Source organism: Pongo abelii, chromosome 5 (assembly GCF_028885655.2).
Source record: "Pongo abelii isolate AG06213 chromosome 5, NHGRI_mPonAbe1-v2.0_pri, whole genome shotgun sequence".
NCBI classification, from domain to species: domain Eukaryota; kingdom Metazoa; phylum Chordata; class Mammalia; order Primates; family Hominidae; genus Pongo; species Pongo abelii.
In genome coordinates, this window is record NC_071990.2 from 143,980,041 (window position 1) to 144,001,512 (window position 21,472).

At 37.1% G+C, this 21,472-nt stretch overlaps 1 protein-coding gene across 5 annotated transcripts in view; it reads left to right on the forward strand.

The window, feature by feature from the left end:
- The window catches only part of ADGRG6 (adhesion G protein-coupled receptor G6), a 140,652-nt gene extending 122,699 nt beyond the window's left edge, over positions 1-17,953 (forward strand). For 3 of the 5 annotated variants that reach the window (XM_024248991.3, XM_024248992.3, XM_054558236.2), the window contains 3 exons: positions 9,110-9,211; positions 9,895-10,047; positions 15,042-17,953. In XM_024248991.3, the coding sequence (XP_024104759.1) occupies positions 9,110-9,211; positions 9,895-10,047; positions 15,042-15,220 (434 nt within the window). In that variant the 3' untranslated portion in view covers positions 15,221-17,953. Of the gene's footprint in view, positions 1-9,109; positions 9,212-9,894; positions 10,048-12,591; positions 12,638-15,041 lie in introns of all 5 variants that reach the window. The other 2 variants (XM_024248994.3, XM_024248993.3) reach the window with 1 other exon arrangement.
- The last annotated feature ends 3,519 nt before the right edge of the window (positions 17,954-21,472 follow it).

The window sequence follows — 21,472 nt, forward strand, 5'->3', positions numbered from 1 at the left end:
AAACACATATACATGTGTAATTATATGGGTACTCACATAAATTTGAAGAGTCTATATATAAAATTTTATATATGTCACTTAAATGACATCATGAATTGAATCAAGGCTGAAACCAAATTTATTATTTTCTAATTATCCACAGGATAATGCTTTGGTCTTTTAATTTTACCAACAGTATTAGTTTTCACACTGCTATAAAGAACTTCCTGGAGACTGGGTAATTTATAAAGGGAAGAGGTTTAATTGACTCACAGTTCCACATGGCTGGGGAGGCCTCAGGAAACTTACAAGCATGGTGGAATGGGGAGCAGGCACTTCTTACATGGCAGCAGGCAAGAGAGAGCGTGTGAAGGAGGAACTGCCAAACACATATAAAACCATTAAATCTCATGAGAACTCACTCACTATCACAAGAACAGCATGGGGGAACCATCCCCATGATCCAGTCACCTCCCATCAGTTCCCTCCGTTGACATTTGGGGATGATGGGGATTACAATTCAAGATGAGATTTGGGTGGGGACACAGAGCCAAACCATATCACCTACTTAATTTGATTAAGTTACAGAGTAAACATTTTGTTGATTTTTTTCCTGCAAAAATTAAAAGATAAGTGTAACTTCTCTTAACATAGTTGAATTACATGTCTATCTGCTTTTGCTATTTGCTGTTTTCCAGGATAAAACAGGCATATCACTGTATTGAAATTTTTAATTTTTTCTAAAGAACACAAGCAGAAAATTTTGTGGTATACAAATTGCTGTGCAGCAGAGAATAGTCTACTTCCATTCAAAAAAGAACTGTTACTAACTATACATTAAATGAGTAGAGGATAATTTAATCTCTTACCTTTATTCAGTGTAAGTAATTTAGAGAAATGCATATTATTATTATAGTATTGGTAAACTAAGAAAATTAAGTCAAAGTATGAGGTGAAATATGCTAAATGTTAATGAAGTGTCTCTTGCCACTGGAGGCTGAGGATAGGAGCCTCCTGAAAGTTGAGCTGTTACATAATCACATGTATAATACACATATTGAATTGGTGCCAAGGTAAAGAGATGACCCACCAATTCAGTCCCTCACAAGTGAAACATCAGATTGGCTGAGACATTACACGCTGCAAGGAAATAAATTACTCACTCTTTGGCAGGGCATTTTGTGCCACAGAGAAATAATTTTCTAAAGGGCACCTTGGTAGTATGAAAGGAGGATTTAAGAAGTTTCCAGAGAGAGCTATAAACCCTTGAAGATCCCTAGCCCCATAGCCAGCTGACTGTGTCTGTATGACAGCTGAAAACAGGAGCTGTTTAAAGATTTGGACACAGGCTACTAAGGATGCTCAGAGGTCATCTAGACTAATTTGGTCAAAAATCAGTGGTACCTAGAGTGTGTGGCCACTTCTTCTCAAATATCTGCTATAACTAGTTCTTGACCAATTTTTCCCACCAAAACTCCAGAACTGATCAGGTGTAGTGGCTCACGCCTATAATACCAGTGCTTTGGGAGGCCAAGGCGGGAGGGTTTCTTGAGACCAGGAGTTCAAGACCATCCTGGGCAACATGGTGATACCTCATCTTTACAAAAATAAAAATAGAAAAATTAGGTGTAGTGGTGTGCCTGTATTCCTAGCTACTCAGGAGGCTGAGGCAAAACGATTGCTTGAGCCCAGAAGTTCAAGGTTACAGGGATTTATAATCATGTTACTGTACTCCAGCCTGGGTGAGAGAGTGAGACCTTGTCTCAGGGGAAAGAAAAGAAAAACGAAAACAAAAAACCTGCCAGAGTATGTTATACTCATGACCTGATTAAAACACCAGTCATTACTACCCACTCTAATGCCATCTCACATCCCTGAAGTTATCTATATCTGCAGTCTTCCCTTTCATTGTATTTCTGGATATTTATTATCCAAGGGAAGAAAAAGTCAACTTAGAATATTTATCCAGTTTATTGATGATAATTCTGCTGAAAGTGTCAGTGGCCTTTAGTTGTTGAAGAACTCTAAGAGATGAGGACCCAAGGTTGTCTGTTTCCCCCCACTCTACCTAGATGCTTCAAAGGGATTTTTAGAGCACCAAATAAATGACAATATGCATTGCCTCGAATTTTACTGTATAGTAGTATCCAGGGAAACTCTTTCTAGAAATTCTTTAACTTTTGATAACCAGAAAGATATGAGAACATCCTTTGGCTACTGATTTTACATTTGCCCCCAGAAAGCCATGGATCGTAGCCTCAAACAAGCAAAAGGAATGAGTTCTATGTGGGAGCCAAATTTCTAGCCTAAATATCTAAGTGTATCTTTTTCCCCCTGAATAGTTAAATAGCTCTAACAAGACGAAGGTTAAACACAACCCCATGCAGTCTACAGTAAATATAATGCCAATACTTAGAAATAGGTGTATTATTATTTTTCAAACATGCTACTTGATTGTGTTCTCTGGTAGATGAAAGGATTAGATATCAAAAGTTAAATTCACTACTTGAGATTTTTCAGAATGTTTCTCACTCCAAGTTTTGAAAAGCTCCTTGGCTGCTTATTCACCATCTTCCTTCACTGTATTTGCTGAGCCAGCCTTGGCCCATAAGAGTCTTTCTCTAGGAGTATTAGACAAGTTGGCATTTGATAAATTTTCTGTCCTAACAACCTCCATAGCCCACTTTCAGCACTTGTATGTTACTTGCAACACCCTTTCTCCATTACAATTAAAATGTTATTTATTTTAAATGAGGAAATTGCAAATTTTACTGAGAATTAAAACATTTTCAATTCATAATTACAGTTTTTTTTAAAGCTAAGCATATACCTCTGGTTAGTGAAAGATGGAAGTGAAATGAAGGCAGGACTAAGGATGGGATGAAAGTTTAGGGAGCTGATTAGGAATCTGCTCATTTAACAAGCGTGAAAGTTTTTTTCCTTATTGTTCTAGCATGGAATGGATTCTTAAAGAAGCAAGGCAGTTATCAAGCTGAAGAAACTTAATTCTAAGGAATTTTGGCTTGGATTCTCCAGAGTGGTAGTTTTCCAGGCTAAAATGCACCAAAAAAGGTCTATCATGAGCTCCCTTTTATGATATATGAAGGTTTCTTGAAACTGGCACTAGCTTTTCAGGATGATGTAAAAGCTTTAACTCTGCATTCAATCTTTTGGGCCATTTTATTTCTACCTTTTATGGGCAATGTTAAATAAAGCTTCAAGTACTATGAAGAATAAAACCTGATTGTCCTGGTCCTGGTCACATCTTAATGCTCTTTCCAGAAAGCTAGAACAGCATCTTCTTCCTAGGTGGTGTGAAGATTAGCAAAGGGAAAAAAATGATAGAAAGAGGCCAGGTGAGGTGGCTCATGCATGTAATCCCAGCACTTTGGGAGGCTGAGGTGAGCAGATTATGAGCTCAGGAGTTTGAGACCAGCCTGGCAAATATGGTGAAGCCTCGCCTCTATTAAAAATACAAAAATTAGCCAGGGGTGGTGGCATGCACCTGTAATCCCAGCTACTCAGGAGATTGAGGCAGGAGAATTGCTTGAACTCACGAGGCAGAGGTTGCAGTGAGCCAAGATCGCACCACTGCACTCCAGCCTGGGCGACATAGCCAGATTCCATCTCGAAACAAAAGAAAGCAGAGATTGGAATGAGAAATCAAACAGATTTTCTTGGTTGTCAACATAGAACTCTATTAAAGTTTGTGATTTTAGTCCTGCTTCTGACACTGAGATCTATAAGTAGATGGAGGAAAAACACAAACAAAAACAAAAAACCCTCAACCTCAGAGTTTAAGAGGGAATAGCCATGTTTTCTCACATTAGCCTCCAGGTGCCCTTGGCTCTCTGGCTTCATTTCTACTGCTCCTTCCTGAAGTGTTCAGAATTTCTTTCCATATTGCTTGTGTGCACTGTTACAGATCCAGATGCCTGCCACACTGCCCACTACTGAACTCTGAAAGGGCTATTTTGTCCTGGAGGAATTTTGGTATAATATTTATTGCCAGACTAACTTAAATTCATGGGAAAAGGGCTAGTTACTACAAATAGTAAAATAACCTATTATGAGACTCCTATTCTTATTTAAAATAGAAATGTATCTCAAGATGATAAGATTCACCATATATATATATTATAAATACAATACCTTAAAATTTAAAATATATTCATTTCTAAGAATTCTAATTTGTTACACTTATTATGTAATTTTGTTCCATAGCATCACAATTCATGGTGGAAGGTAGAACATTTAAATGACTTCTCCTCTCCAGTGTTTCCAAAAATTATTGAGTGCCTGTATATTTACAGACCACAATGGTTACTTAAAAATAGACAATGTCATTTAATGTTATATAATTATGATATAGGGCAGCACTATACAATCTAAAAAATTGTTTTATTAAGTCAGTCTTATCTTTAACTTTATCCTCTCTGACTGTGATTAGCATTTGATTCTCAAAATAATTCACATTTTACTACCCCAACAAGGCTAAGAAACTGAATCTGTGACCTGGTTCTTTTCTGATGTCCTCGAAACACCAGACACAACCTCTGAATGTTTTTTCCAGGATATATAGCATACAGAAAAACTACTAAGTGTTACAAAAGAATAATAGAGTATTAAGGGAAGCAACATTCAGCAATTTTTCTTTCTACCCAGAACTAAAAATCATTTGCTAAATGTGAGGCCCTCTAATGAATAATACCTGGATTAATGCTTAGGAACAAAAGACCTTCGTTGAAGTTTATATTCCCCTCCAGCTCTAAAATGTGACTCTGTTAAACAATTGTTTAAGAATACACAGTTACCTATATTTCTAGCTGTGTGACAAAAATACCTCCAAGAACAAATTCTGGAAATTCTGACCCCGTTAAAGGAAAATAGAGTAAGCTGAGACAAAGTGGACTTCCTTCTCTAGAGCTGCAGCCTCCATCATCTGTAGCCTCTATTTACCTTACCTCAGGCTTCCTTCAGTCCACTCTACTCTGTAACTGCCACCCTGTCTACAAAACTTAAAAGAATCTAGTGACCAATTAAAATTATTTATACACTTTTGCTTATTCAAAGTGCTGGTGGTACAAAGTGTATTTGCTTATTGAAAGGATTGACTATTGGCAACCTGATTAGGGAATGTGGTAGGTATGGAAAGGCTTTGAAAAGCAATGAGATTTAGTCATATAGAGTGTGAGGATGAAATCCTAACCGAATGATATCTCTTCTGTACTTCCTGGGAAGGAGGATCAGCCTGCAAAGCCTGCGCTGAGGGATTCTGAATATAGAAGAAAATCTTTCCTTACTCTGAGATTTGTAATGCCCTGGCACAGGCCAGGACAGTGTGCAGCCAGTGCCCTCTCCAACTCTTCCTCCCCAACCTGGGGCACAGGGACCTTCACGAGGTGCTTGTTTGCTTTCTAAATAATTGAAATTGATTGATATTTATTAGTGCTTTTCTTTTGTTAAATTAGAACTTCCCAGCCAGTCACGATGGCTCATGCCTGTAATCCCAGTGCTTTGGGAGGCTGAGGCAGGAGAATCGTTTGAGGCCAGGAGTTCTAGACCAGCTTGGGCAACATAGTGAGACCCCCATTTCTACAAAACATTAGTTAGATGTGGTGGCACATGCCTATTGTCCTAGAAACATAAGAAGCTGAGGCAGGAGGATTGCTTGAGCCCAGGAGTTCAAGGCTGCAGTGAGCTACAGTTGCACCACTGTACTCCATCCAGCCTGGGAAACAGAGCAAGAATCTGTCTCTTAAAAAAAAAAAAAAAACTTCTCTACCCTATCTGATATAACATTTCAAAGAAATAGATCATTAGGATTTATTTCCTTTACAAATTACTTCATTACCAATAAAGTATTAGTAATAAATTATATAATAAAATCATATTTTATTTATATAAATATATAACCATATATTAATATCAAATGACATAATAGTAATAATACAATGCACTATTACTTAGGTAATTGCATGCCTTATTCATACGTCTCAGAGATCAACATATTTAAATTTCCCAGAAATTTTTTTTTCTCTTTTGAGATGGAGTCTCACACTGTCACCCAGGCTGAAGTGGAATGGTGCGATCTCGGCTCACTGCAACCTCCACCTCCCGAGTTCAAGCAATTCTCCTGCCGCAGCCTGCTGAGTAGCTGGGATTACAGGTGCCAACCACCACACCCAGCTAATTTTTTGTGTTTTTAGTAGAGACAGGGTTTCACTATGTTGGCCAGGCTGGTCAGCTCCTGACCTCATGATCCACCTGCCTCAGTCTCCCAAAGTGCTGGGATTGCAGGTGTGAGCCACCGCGTCCAGCCCCGAAGAATTTTTTTATGGGCTGGTCATCTACTTAAAATCAATGACCAAATATAGTCAGTACTCTCATAGTGACATTTTTCTGCAAGTCAAAATATGTAATAATTCTTCAGTAATTTAAATAGGAATTTATAGACAGCACCTATTAAGTATCAGGGCTTGTGCTCAGTTGCTAATCACCAAACAACAAACTAAACCTAGAGGAGAATCAGCCTAGTCATTTTACTGTGATCAGGACCCATCATGTAGAAATTAAGCTCCTTTTCTATAATAACATTTGCTAATAATGTAATTTATTCTGAAAACTAAGGGCCGCTTTGAATCTTCGTATTAAAAAATAAAACATGTAAGCATAACCTTAGACTTATTTTGCAAATTTATGCAAACAGTAGTCTAAAGAGAGTACTGTTAAGACTTTTTCCCACTTTTTCCATTGTACAAGCTGCAATGTAGTTTTTTTGATGAATACTCCATATTCAAAAGGAACATATAAGTTTTAATGATCCCTTAAAAGGACTGTCATAAGTTTTACATTTATGCCATTCCATACTAGACCCTTTGTTCCATGAATACAAGGATTGCCTACCTTGTTCACCGTTGAATCTCCAACTCCTAAAACACAGTGCCTCCTGCTTAGCAGTGCTTAATAAATTGTCACTGAATCAATTACCCTTCCTAGAAACTTCCCTCACTTCCCTACTGAACTTAAGGTTCAGTTCAAGCCCCAGACCCCCTAAAAAGCCCTCACTTATGTAGGTATACTGCTTAATATTTTACTGGGACACAACCTCAGCAACTTATTTGCATGCTTTTCAGAAACTTTTTCCTTAAATGTGTTTTCTTTTCATTCCTATTACCTCTTAATTTGACCGCTCACTCCTGTTTTTAGCCTCCGTGTCTCCAAACACATTTAACACATTAGAGTATACATGTAAGCATTCAATTAACTCATGTAGACTACGTGATTGATTGATCTTGGTTACCATTCGTTCCATCAATAAACATTCGTCAAGTTCCTGCATCATTCTTGAAACAGCCAGCACAGCATTGAATACACAAATATCCCTGTTCTCTTGGAGCTTATTATCTGCTAGTAAGAGACAATCAAGCAAAGGAATAAATGAATAAATGAGGAATACAAGAATGTCAGATACTGAGGAATGCTGTGAAAAAAAGATATGTGAAAGGGAGTGACTAAAGGTTAAAATTTAAAAAAAATAACGGTTGCTGAGGGCCTCTCTGAGGAGTTAACAGTTGGTCTGAGACCAGAATGACAGGTAGGAACGTGTTATGGAAAGATCTGGGAGAAGAGCGTTCAGCATGGTATTGGGCTGGAATGAGCTGGACACATTGAGAATTAAAGGGATGTGTGTGTGTTTGAGGGTCATGATTGCAAGGACTTCTGTTCAGAACATCTGGGATGTGAGATGCTGCCAAGGGGAGATACAGCCCAATGAAGATGTCCTATGAGCAATATGTGTTGGAGTCCTGGTGGGGGGTAGGGGAAAGAAAGGGGAAGAACCAAGTATAAAAATCAGTGTGTGGTGCTTATATTTTAGAAGTGTTAGTACCCAAAGTGGCAATGTAACCATAGAAGAGATGGAAACCCGGGACCAAGTCATGGACATGTAAACCTTTTTAGAGTAAAGCAAAAGAATCTACTAAAGAGACCAAGAAGGAATCCCCAGCAAATTAGGAAGAAAACTGGGAGAAAATGACCTTGAGAATGAAGGGCTGTTTGATTGTGTTGAGTGCTGCCGAGAGGTCTAGTAAAGTGGTCATGGGAAACTTAGCAATATTGGAGTTGCCATCATTCTTACAAGAGTGGTCATAGTAGGGTCATGGATGTGGATAGCAATCTGTTTGGACTGGGTGGAGAAGATAAGGTGTCAGAAAAAGTGGAGGCAGCAAAAGTTAACCATTTCAAGAAGTTTTATTGGGAAAAGGAATAAAGAGATTGAAGCTGGAAGAAAATTGGAGGTTAAGGGAGGAATTTATTGTTTGTTCTTAAAAAAAGTGTTTTAACAGTATGCTTGTAAGTTAATGGCCATAACGAAGTATAGAGGAATCAAGAGAAAGATTGATGACGCCTCAAGGAGAGGGTTAAAATGCAGAGGCAAATGCCCTGAAAAATTAAAAGGGATTGGCTTCTAAGATACAAATGACACAGATTTTGATAAGCACAAGGAGTGACTATAAATATGAAGACTATTTCTCATTATGGAAATATTTCTGTGTTAAAATCTTGAAAAGCTAAAGTAGGCCAGGTGGAGCCACATGATTTTGCTGATTTGGTGCCATGTTTCACCTGCAAAAAGACCACTTTTCTATGGCCCAAGCTAATATACTATGAATATAACTATAATATACATATGTAAAATAGCTCAGAATACACAAATTGAAACAGATGATGAGCTTATGTGTGTTTTCCATTTTCTCTTTTGTTAAAATATGTATGGAAAGTTTTAACGTAATTTTAGGACAAATATGTGGGAAATACTAAATACTTCTAGAATTGAATGTTGCTTATTTCAGCTTGGCTTTTAGGTTGTCATAATGAATGCTGAACAGAACAGGCAAAGACAGAATCAGATCCCTGTGGTTATTCTAGTTTTATCAGAGCCTTTGTGTTCTCTTCTAAAGGATTAAAGTGTCTGCTACATACTGCAAGATTCATTTCCTTAAGATCTTTCTTTCTTAGTGACTTTGATGTAAAAAATTTAAAATTAAAATGAATCCATGTATTTTATAAGATTTCTCTTTAAAGATGTGTCAGTTGGCTTAAATATTTATATTTTCTTTTGTCACAGGCTTATTTATATTCATCTTCCACTGTGCTATGAAGGAGAATGTTCAGAAACAGTGGCGGCGGCATCTCTGCTGTGGTAGATTTCGGTTAGCAGATAACTCAGGTAAAGAGTTGTTGATTAAATTTTACATCTACAAGTAGATGGGAAAGTTTGTCATTCAGTCTTTCATTGTCAGAGCAACCCAGTCCCAGTGGTAGCAAGCTATTGAAGTGGAGCATGTGAAGATGCCTAGTTGGAATCGTATAATATCAGGGCTGGAAGAGATCAGAGAACTTTGAGCCCAACCCTTCTATTCTGCAAAGGAGAAGCATGAATTCCATACAAGTTAAATGAGTTGCCCGAGGTTTGATGTCTAATTTAACAACCCATATACCCAGAGGTTCCACTATACCAGACTCACCTTTCCACATTTTCTAGATCCCCAATTACATTATTAAGCAAAGAGATTTTTCTCAGTATTAAAAAAAAAAAAAGAAAAAAAAACTGAAAAAAACCTACTTTGTCTTTTTTCTTTTCTTTATCTTTCTTTGTTTTTCTTTTACCATCAGTGGTTACTTCTCATCCTTGGGATATTGAAAGTGAGATTTTAAATAGTACATATACAAGGTCAAAGTAAGAAATTATCAATATCCTCTTATTGTTTACATGTCAGTCTCTTCTCTGAGCCATTGCCGGCATATCAGAAAATCAGATGCTCCTGATAAATAATGCAGTGATGATTTTTTCAGAGCAGTTCATATTCCCTGTAGAGCAGATTGATAGGGTGATGTCATTTTTTTTTTCAGATTGGAGTAAGACAGCTACCAATATCATCAAGAAAAGTTCTGATAATCTAGGAAAATCTTTGTCTTCAAGCTCCATTGGTTCCAACTCAACCTATCTTACGTCCAAATCTAAATCCAGCTCTACCACCTATTTCAAAAGGAATAGCCACACAGGTGAGTCTAAAGATGTCCTCAAGTTTAGTTCTCATCACATTTTCATTGCAAAAATTGGCATATCATGAAGATTGATAAATCACAGTGCCTAAGAGGGTGCATCTTTTAGATTTATGAAAATAAAAATCCGTTTGAAGACGTTATCCAACATCTTTATGAATGTTTTGTCCTTTTAAAAATTTTGTAACCCAAACTCTAGCTATATAACCATAATAATTCACTCTGTATATTATTGTAACTTCATTATTTGATTCAAAAACTTAGTTGTCTTTAACAATTATGGTATTTTGTTTAAAAAGTTATATATTTTTAAAATTAAAAATTGAATTACAGATTATTTCAGCATAGTATGATAATTACTGGACAAGTTGTCTTGGGAACAGGAAGAAACAATATCTAGGATGTACATTTTATTTAAGACTTAATTCCTTAACCATTGCAAATGTTATTGATGACTGCCCTTTAAATCACTGATTACATATGAAAGAACATAATATTTAGAAAGTGATACAGGGCTATAAGAAACACTGTCTTTCATAATATCCTGTTTTTTCACGATATTTACAATTGCTGCACATTCTGACACTGAACATGTATGTGAAAAATCCTGACGACACCATGGAAATAAAGAATATTTTAAGCCAGGTGCTGTGACACATGCCTGGAGTCCCAGCTTCTCTGGAGGCTGAGATGGCGGGATTGCTTGTGCCCTGGAGTTCAGGCTGCAGTGAGAAATGATTGAGCAACTGTACCACAGCCTGGGCAACATAGCAAGACACCATGTCAAAAAAATAGTAATATTTTGCAGCAGTTGATAGTGAATGATGTGAAAATGTGTAACCTTTTCATATTTTCAAAGGGAAATAATAGAATGCTACTTTTAAATTAAACCCCTGGCAGACAGCTGTCAACATTTAAAACAGAGCACTTTCCTAATTAAAGATAATTCTAAAAGGATAATGGAAATAACTTTTTAATTTTTAATTTGTTTAGCTATTAAACATGAGCAGAGGTGAATGGCACAAAGAAGATTAATACTTGGCTTTTTGCAAATAGGGAGTAAGGTGTGTGATGTGTCTGTAATTATTCATATTGCAAATACTTGAATTACAGATAACACTGGCGTACATTTGAATCCTTATACATGTTTCCTGTTTGCACTGTCTTCTATGTCTTGCCACTGGAGTGGCCACTGCCTGGGATTCATGATAGTGCTATGGAAAAAGTTTTGAGTGTTTAAAGAGTTCTTTAATTCCAAAATTAATTAAAAATCCAAGAACTTGGAGCAACTTAGAACAGCAGTTCTTAAAGCTTCTTGAAGTCTAGGACATTTTGGGGGGAATTGAATGAAGGCTGTTGATTCTCTTCCAGAAAAAGAGGTACAGACTTTGAATCATCTTCACAATTTTGCATAAAATTAAAGAAGTCTGTGCACCTCTGCTTAAGAATACCTGTGTAAAGAAATTGATAACAGGTGTATAGCCTAAGATAGATTATTCTACTTATTTGGTGATTCCTTGGCACAAAATATTTTTGCTTATAATGAATTATTTTTTTCACTTTATTTAACCAAACTTAAAATTTGATACTCATTTTGCCTCCCCTTCTAAAATACAAATACTTAATGCCTTATCAGTTATTAATGAATAGGAATTAAACCAATTGAATTGCTTTCCTCTTAAACAGCTGAAAATAGCTGGCCTGAAGAAATGCCACTCTTAAAAGAGGAAAGAAGATAACAAGGCAGTTAATTTGGAACATGAGGCATTTTGGAAATATTAAGGATAGAAAGGGCTATAGGATTCGGGGGAAAACAGACTAGAAGATAAAAGAGGAAATGCAAAGATGGAGGTCCAAAGGCAGACTTTACTATTTTAAAATATTGTGTGTTCTTCATTTTGTTTTATTTCATCTATTATTTTATTTTATTTATTTATTTATTTTGACACAGAATCTCGCTCTGTTTACCAGGCTGGAGTGCAAGGGCACACTCACGGTAGAGGCTTACTGCAGCCTCTACCTACTGGGTTCAAGCAATCCTCCTACCTCAGCCTCCCAAGTAGCTGGGGCTACAGGTGTGCACCACCACACTTGTCTAATTTTTGTATTTTTGTAGAGATGAGGTTTCATCATCTTGCCCAGGCTAGTCTCAAACTCCTGGGCTCAAGGAATTTTCCTGCCTCAGCCGCCCAGAGTCCTGGGATTACAGACGTGAGCCACCACACTTAGCCTTTTGTTTTGTTTTTTAAAGAATGTGTTAATGGTCTTGTTTCCCTTAACAAAAAACCCTTGGGGCTAAATGGGTTCTTGTCAACTAGGATGAGAATATAGTTAGTTATATGGCATTACTTCAATGGTATAATAAATCCTGGTTTACACTCAACTGACTTCACATAGGCTTTGGCTACCCAGGCAGTTCTCAGTGGGACAGTTAGCATCCTGGGGATCCCTCAGGGTATGCAAAACATCACTGCATATCATCATGGATATCTAGTTGGTTCATTTCTTGGAATTGATCTAGATATTCATATGTTTATGGTATAGATAATGTCTCCTATGAGCATTCCTTCAACAAAAGTGGATCACTCAGGTAAACTTTTGTTACTTTTTCGAATGCATGAATTTTTTGCAAGGTAATAAGAGAATATGTGCATGGATTAAGCTAAGATTCTTGCTGCATCAGCAAAATGGCTTGTTCTTTTCAGCTAGCACAATGACATTCCTGCATTGAGGTGGAATTTCTGAAGTTTTGAATGATAGTGTGTGCTGTGCTGGCTCTTCTCTGCATGGGGTATCTGCAAGCAGCTCCTTCTAGGAAATGTACCATGGTCTGGAGTGAGTGGAGCACATATTATGTAAAATAATGACAGAAAGCAGTACTTGAGAAAAGATTTGTTGTAGAAGGACATGAAATGCTTTATTTTTCCACTGCTCATATGGATTTCTGGATATGTCATGGTACATTCATAGAAGTCGTATAAGTGAAATTGTGAATTCCAAGCCTGCTTTGTGAGAATTGTTATCTGCTTGAAATTTCAGCATAGGTCAAATAATAGTTCATATCCCTAGCCCCTGGTTTTCAGACTTGCAACTATAATCAAAGTCTTTATTACCCATAATGTAATATCTAACCAGAAGACTGGGAATAGCATATATAAAAATACAGCCCTCATTCAGAATTTTGCTTTGTTAAACTGCAAAGACCCACTAAATTGGATCACATTGTTGAAATGAAGCTTTTCAAAATCTCTAAAAGTACATGCCACTGGAAGTTACAAAGGAAGCAGAGTGACTATATCCTTGAGGATATCAAGGATATCCTCACATATCCACATATCTGAGGATATGTGGTTTTCTAAAAACACCAAGCACTAATTATTCATTATTGATATTTAAGTCAATAGAAAAATCCCCACCAGAAAACCAATGGCTAGTGAATATATGAACTGAAAGGAAGCTCAGAATCAATCAGCTTGCTGAGAGCCTAATGGGGAGGGGCCTTTTGTCATGACTCCTTGAGCGTTTTCCTTGCCAACATTGGAAAATGCTTCAGTTGTTCCACCATGCTTCAGTTTGCTCGTTCTCTCCATGAACCATCTATTCTTCTCTCTGGCATCCTTTAGTGTGGGTTGAGTATCCCATTTCCCTTTTTAGCCCTCATTGTATTTAGTGTCAGCTTCAACACAAGATAATAGTTGAGCAATTTGAATAGTTTCCAAAGACAACAGATATCATGATGATGATGGCTTTTACCAATTGTTGATGGATTTTAAATGTTTTGTCACATACTGAGTCCAGCATACTCAAAATGTAAAAAGCATTGGAGTGAAGATTCCAATTTTGGAGCCATGATTTCTAAAAGTTTTTCAGCATAGAGTTTTTGCCTCTTCCACAATGTATGGAGAAGGTACATAGGAAACTGAATACTTTATAAAAGTTCATATCTTCTTTATCAGTGTAAAATTTCTATAATTTGGTTAATTTGAGGGTAGAATTTTTCCCTAAAGTGTATTTGGAGAGAGAGGTACTTGCAAGATATTTGTAGGATACATGAAGACAACCATATGTGTTTATAGATAATAGAGCATAAGTGGGTTTCAGAGCACTATCTGAGCCAATTTTAGAAAGCTTTTATGCATAGGGAAATAACATTTAAATATATGATACTGAAAATTTTAGAAAAAATTATTTAGCAGTCCTTTATTACTATCAGTTGCTATAATATTAGTGCTGTTAGCAATAACATCATTCAGAAACTACAAGATAATTAATATAAATAAATCATTTTCTATTAAAATATTTCTGGTAATAACTTTGATTGCTATAATTAAAAAAAATTCACAAGAAGTACCCTTTTTGCTATATTCCAATTGTTTATCCAACTAAAAACCTTGGGAAAATACGTTCAAAGTAGCCTTTCATATTTATTTTCATTTGCTTTTATTCTCCAAAATCCTTTAAATTTAATTTTATAAAATTTTTTATTATGAAAAGTGTCAAACATATATAAAAAGTAGAGAGGATACTATTATAAATCCCCTTGTAACCATCAATTTATAGCTAGTTATACACCCCTACTCATTTTTTCCTTCCTATATTATTTGAAAACATATCTTAGATATAATTTCTTCCACAAATATTTCAGCACATTCTAATTCCTTATAATTTTGTACATCTTTCAAGCCATAGTGCATGTTTTTTTGAAGTGGTTTTCCAATAATTTTTTCATTGGCTCTGCTACATTCAAGAATATTTCTTATGGTAAGCCACAGTACAAATTACTAGAAGGCAAGCTGACACTCAGTGACTATCAGGAGTATACTTAGAAGAAGAAGAACATGGAAGTTTAGTGTTGCCTATTACCTAATCTAAGAAAGAATCGGAGTTTTATTTTCTTTTGTTCTTTAATGTGCAAAACGGAGTATACAGTATGGTGGACTGTAGGCATGCCACCAGCTCATCTTGAACCTAATTTCTTCTATCATTTCTTGCAGACAATGCTTCCATGGACAAGTCCTTGTCAAAACTGGCCCATGCTGATGGAGATCAAACATCAATCATCCCTGTCCATCAGGTCATTGATAAGGTCAAGGGTTATTGCAATGCTCATTCAGACAACTTCTATAAAAATATTATCATGTCAGACACCTTCAGCCACAGCACAAAGTTTTAATATCTTTAAGATAAAGAAATCAATCTGCAGAAATGTGAAGATTTGCAAGCAGTGAAAACTGCAACTAGTGATGTAAATGTGCTATTACCTAGGTAACTGCATATATATAAGGAATGTATTTTGTTAAGAAGGCTTTTGTGAAATTCAGAATTTTTCTTTTTAATATATTTCTTCCATGGAAGAGTTGTCATCACTAAAACTTCAGTACTGAGAGCAACATGACTCAGTAGCCACAGAAGCTATGATTTTTAAAATATTTAATTGAATCAGAGTAATCATAATGCAGGGGAGACATTCAAATTAGAGACAAGGGAGAAGCAATGCTGAGGAAGACCCTAGATAGAGCTCATTTTACTCCACCTAATCGTTATATCTGGATATACCCATTTTCTGCATCTTCTTTCTCAACAATAAAAAATGTAACTATTTTGAATGCCCACAAATCCCATTCCAGTGTTACTTTCTGTGAATGCAGTACCATGTTCTCGTTTTCAATGACATTTCAACCACAGGCAGAAAAGACTGTTTACTCCTTGACCCAAAGATTAAAAAGGATTTTTTTATTATTTTAAATATTACACCTTCAGAACCATAACATGGTTAAGAAAATTTTCCCAAAATGTTGACATAGTTAAATGAGGCTACATAAATTTCTAACATTTTACTTATTCTATTCAAGGCATAGGGCCAAAGCATTAAGTATAATTTAATCCCATACATTCCAGTCAAGTTTAGTGTTGATGTTCCATCATTGTGGAACTCCCAGGAGTTGTTTAAGAATGAATCTCTTACACCTGTACTTTTGCCCCTCTGCTGTATATTAAGCCCATAGGCTTGTGGGAGGAAGGAGAATTTCCATTAGGCAAGCTGTATGCAGTGGAATTTTCCTTTTAGGAGACACATAATTGAGACTCTCTTGTTCTGTCCTTGCTTTGGAGACTTTAAGACATTTCCTAACACACAAATAAAAGCCTCGTATTTCCCCATTGAGAGTTTTGTTCCAAGGAATATGAAGTGAGACGTATGGGTGAGTCATAATAATCAAAATAATTTATGAACAGCTGGGTCTGCAATAGCTAGTCTAAAAACTACTTGTGTGTCAGTCCTCTGGTTATAGTATATAAGAGCCTGAGGAGGTCTGGCAAGATAGATGGTGTATTATTTATGGATCAGGCTGCTGCATACAAACCTTGCATACTATTATGCAGCTTACTTAACTCTCAGACTATTCTGAGTAATGCTTGCTTGCTAATAAATGTATAGGAGACCACATTGTAATTGTTCTTAGATGATGGAGTCCATGTAGTTTCTTAGAAATCGGTCTCAGTGCATGCTGTGCTTTTTCACATTTGCTCTGGGTTATCTGGGAAGTATCAGGTTCTGGGAGGCAACAGCATTAAGTGATAAGAAAAGGAGACATTCTGGCAAAGCCAGTCTGCTTAAAGGCAAAGTCCAGAACCTGGAACCTAGAGGCTTTTCTCTCTGCACGAAAAACAGGTAGTTTGCAGTCTGAGATGTGGGAGAGCTTTTAGGCTACCCAGCAACCCCAGGGACCTCTCACCTTTTGCTGAGCTTCAATCAGGAAGCTATTTGCCTGGCTCCAGCAGATGATGAGATAATGAGGTAGTGGGTTTTTTATTACTGTTCCATTTTTACAACATCCTGCAACACCATCCTGGGAGACAAGAGCATTACCCAGCTTGGCTTTCACAGGGGAGGGTTGTATTCAGTAAAAAAGAATAGTAAATATAAGGTCACTGAGATTCTACGTAAAATAGTAAATCTAAGGTCACTGAGCCAAATCCTTTTCAATAGGCATATATTAACAGGCTGCTTATTTTGGCAGAGATTACGTATGGAAGAAAATGAATCTTAGTCACTGAATATTCATATACATTTCCCCCAAAACCTTAGCCATTCATAGTAGATTTTAATTAGTTAGCTTTCTAACTAGTCAGATTTCTGCCCAAAGTGCTTAGTCAATAGTAATTAAGATATAGCTTCAATTTCTACTCATATTCATATGGCTCCAGGAAAATATTTTTTTCATATTTGACAATGTCAGCTCCACTTTAGAAATTTTCAATAACCAGATGAGAAAAAAATTAAGAAATTGCTCAAGAGAAACATTTGTAAATGGATTTGAAAGATGGAGCCAAATTCTGTTGTCAGTTCTAAGCATGCAGTTCTCACCTCCATTTAGGCCCCCATCAGAACAGAGGGTCAGGAGTTTAGCTGGGGAGCCTAAATTTAGTTCAGCCTACCTTTGAGAATAGCATCAATTCAGACTCTCTTTTCGTTATGTTTTCTTTTCTTTTTCCCTCTTTTTAAACTACGTTGTGTTAGAGTCGTAGTCTAGGATCCTGAGATATTTTCCATTCTTGTCACCATTCACTTGCATTGTAAAGATTTTCTTTGTCTATTGTTGGCATAGATTCTTTTGTACATATTTATTTATTTGTGTTTATACATGTCAATTGGTTTCCTATCTTAGCTTGATATTGCCTAGCTTTGTTGTTTTAATTAACTTTCTATTAGAGAGACTGTATATATTTTTTCTAAATACTTTGTGAAATCATTTTTGGTAGCAGTATCTTTGAATATGATGAATAAAAGTGACTGTGAGTGCAAATAGAATTAGCAGTAAGAAGCTACTCTAGCTAATTTGCCATTTTACTTAAATGGAAAATGTTTTTCAAATAAATACTTATGTTGTTCGTGTTCCAAGTTATTCAATTCCTTTATGAGTGAATGTCTTTACTTCTGACTCCTAAATAGGAAAAGATTATTTGACAGCTGGAAAATAACCTGCCACCAATTAAGCTAGTGACATAGGGCTACTTTGCCAAAACACTCAGAATGAGTATGTTCCACAGATCCAGTTCACTAAGGATTAATGCATTTTGAAGTTCTTAGAATTTGTTGGGATGACTGATGCAAAGCCAAGTTCTACAGCAGATTTAAAGTAATACAGGTTTCTTTTGGGGAATGTCTTCAGTATCCTCAAAAGGGAACTGATTCAGTAACCTGTAGAAGATAGGACCTGGGATATTTTTCTTACATTTATAGTTGCTGTTTTCATTGTGAGAGGCTTAGCAAATGATACATTTTAGCGAACTTCACTTACTTGATGAGAACAGAACCTCCCCACTTCCTTTTACTGTGGATATTTAGGATAACTTTTTTTCTGCAGTGAGCCAAAGCCCAATTTTGCTTACTGCCCTACTCAGCAAAGTGTATGCCCAGTGCAAAGTTGTGAGGTGGTTTGACGGTCACTGCTAAACCAGGCCTTCCAAGCCGATGTTCACAACTCCTGGCCAAGCCATGTTAAGAAAATAGACAAGCAGTTGCTTAAGGCTCATCTACAGTCATTTACGTGCAGGTTACTTCAGAAAGCTGGAGGGGTGGAATTGGGGAACAAATGAAAAACACGTATTTGATTTGCAGGCTGACCTGTGTTGGTAATATCTTTGAAATCTGGAGGAATTGGTCTTTATAAATTCAGTGTTTTGGAAGCACTTCTCTGTTTCCAGCTGAATAACATTCCATTTCTCTCATATAAAAACATTAAATAACTCTCTCCCTCCTCCCCACCAAAATCCTTCTCCCCTTTCTTCCGTTCTCTCTCCCTTTTTCCTTCCCTCCTTCCATCTTCATTTCAAGGAAGAATAATTAGTGTTAACAGTTCTTTTTTTTGCTTCCCTAGAGAGAAATAAGAATACACGTGAAATTTTCAAGTGTTTCATTTATATTCTATATAGCCTGTTCCACAAAAGGAAAAAAGTAAGAAAAAAGGATGTTTTGTTACCATAGGCAGCTCCAACCTAAATTGAGTAATCTGAACTATATAGGAAAAAAAAAAAAAAGAAAAAACATGGGCAGACACAGTGGCTAACAACTGTAATCCCAGCACTTTGGCCAAGGCAGGCGGAGGTCAGGAGTTTGAGACCAGCTTGGGCAACATGGTGAAACCCCATCTCTACTAAAAATTCAAACACTAGCCAGGCATGTTGGTGCATGCCTGTAGTCCTAGCTACTCGGGAGGCTGAGACAGTCAAATTGTTTGAAACTGGGAGGCGGAGTTTGCAGTAAAAGCTAAGATCGGGCCACTGCACTCCAACCTGGGTGACAGAGCGAGACTCCATCTCAAAAAAAAAACACAAAAATTTATAAATATGTTTGGATGCCAGATGTTTATTTCCTATATCATGGAATTTTCAGCACAGTTCTATGACATGTTGTTAGTTCACTCTTCCATTTGGGGAAACAGATGATTAAAAACAGTAAGTAACCTGCCTGTGGCCACAGAGACGGTAAGAGCGGGACTCGAATCTAAGTCCGTCTGACTCTGTTCATTCTTCTACATCAGCTTCCCTAGCCACCTCCTTCAAAGAACCTACAGCCTGGTGAAGGAAGAGAATCCAAGGCCAGGACAAATGCCCTGATATCCATTTGTCAGAAGCTTCTGGAGCTTCAGGCAAAAGCTCTGGGCTAGCACACCAGTAGCGATGATTTTGTCTTTCAAGTTCTGGTAGATTCTGATTGGCCTCTCCTGAAGGTAAGGAAAGATTCTAGACAAGGAGATTGGAAAGTCCAAAGAAATGGGTGGAAAAGAGTTGAGGCTGACTCGATTGCAGGGTGTCGAAAGGGGTTGCAGAGGGATGACAGCCATTGTGTGAATAACCCAAGTGGCTGGCTAGAGAGGTTTTAGCTTAGCAGCAGGCACAAGAGAGGCATAAAGGCTTCTAGGCAATGAAGGAACCCAATCCTAGTTGGGCTTTAGGGCCATGACTGCTGGGATCATCAGAATGAAGAGGGGCTGAACTTGGAGAGAACAGTGAGGAGCCCTTTGGAAGAGTCAACAGAGCAACAAGGCAATTTGAGGAGTGGTGTCTGGGGGTCACAGGTCTCAGAAGTGGCAACGTTGTCAGAAGGCTTTCAAAGTAGCAGCCAGCCCATGCATTGGTACAGCTACCTTGCCATATTCAGAACAGCAGGGAACACCTTGGTTGTATCCAGTTGGCACGGGGTTAGAAGGGCCTTGAAAGAAGCAAGCCTTCAAGAGACAAGCTGTTTATGTCAAAAAATGTGGGAAGGTAGGGAAGAGAAGGTAAGTTGTTTAAAAGAGTATTAACTTAAAGGAAAGTATCTTATGAAGTTTAATTTGTTCACTTGTTTTATGGAATACAATACTGGAAGGCAAAATGAAAGGCATCAGAAGAGAGTGAATGGTTGGTACAGCAGGCTCCTAGAGGTGAGAGGAGAATGGATGAGAAACAGAAGAGGCCTATCTTCTTCTGAGATCGAAAAACAGGCTATTAGATAAGACAAAGGTGCAGATATTGGAGAAAGCTTGTTGAGTTTCCTGATTTTTGTCAGTAAAATAATTAGAGGCTCATTTCATCTGCTGGGTATTGCAAGATAGAAGGTATTAGGATGGGGACCTGAGTAAAAGTTAAAGGATTTGGAACAACCTCCCAGGGAATGCAAATCCCTGGCAAAATTAGATTAAATAAACAAATAATGTTTGCCCTTAGGGTGGCTTTTAAAAGGATAGTAGCCAAATCGTTTTATTAAAATATTTTTATTTGCTGTGTTTTGAAAAACCAATTTGTTTCAAGGTCATAACTAAACACTTAATATTCTAAAGTCTCAAACCTTATTGGTCAAGGATGTATTTTAATCACTTGTAAATAAAATGGACAATGAATAATTTCAGATACACTGTAAATCTTTTGAATCTTTTAACTTACATATTCTGTTTGACTTGACTTTTTTTCATTCTGAATGACTGAAAATGATTTTTATAAATTCAGACGTCAATTAGAATAAAATATTTGATATTCTCTTTTTTTTGCTTTTGTTTTGTTTTGTTTTTGTTTTTTGAGACACAGTCTCACTCTGTCACCCAGGTTAGAGTCAGGTGGCACAATATGGCTCACTGTAGCCTTGACCTCCCAAACTCATGTAATCCTCCCGCCTCAGCCTGCTGAGTACCTGGGACTACAGGCATGTGGCACCTGTAGTGGAATATTTTGGTAGAGAGGTCTACAGTGTTGCCTAGGTTGGTCTCGAACTCCTGGGTACAGGCATTCCTCCCACCTCAGCCCCCCAAAGTTCTGGGATTACAGGTGTGAGCCACCTCACTGGGCCTGATATACTTATAAATACATTTTAATATTGATACTTGTAGTATCTGGTTCACACTGTATGTGAAAATAAAATCAAGAGTTTAAATACCCTAGGAGCAAA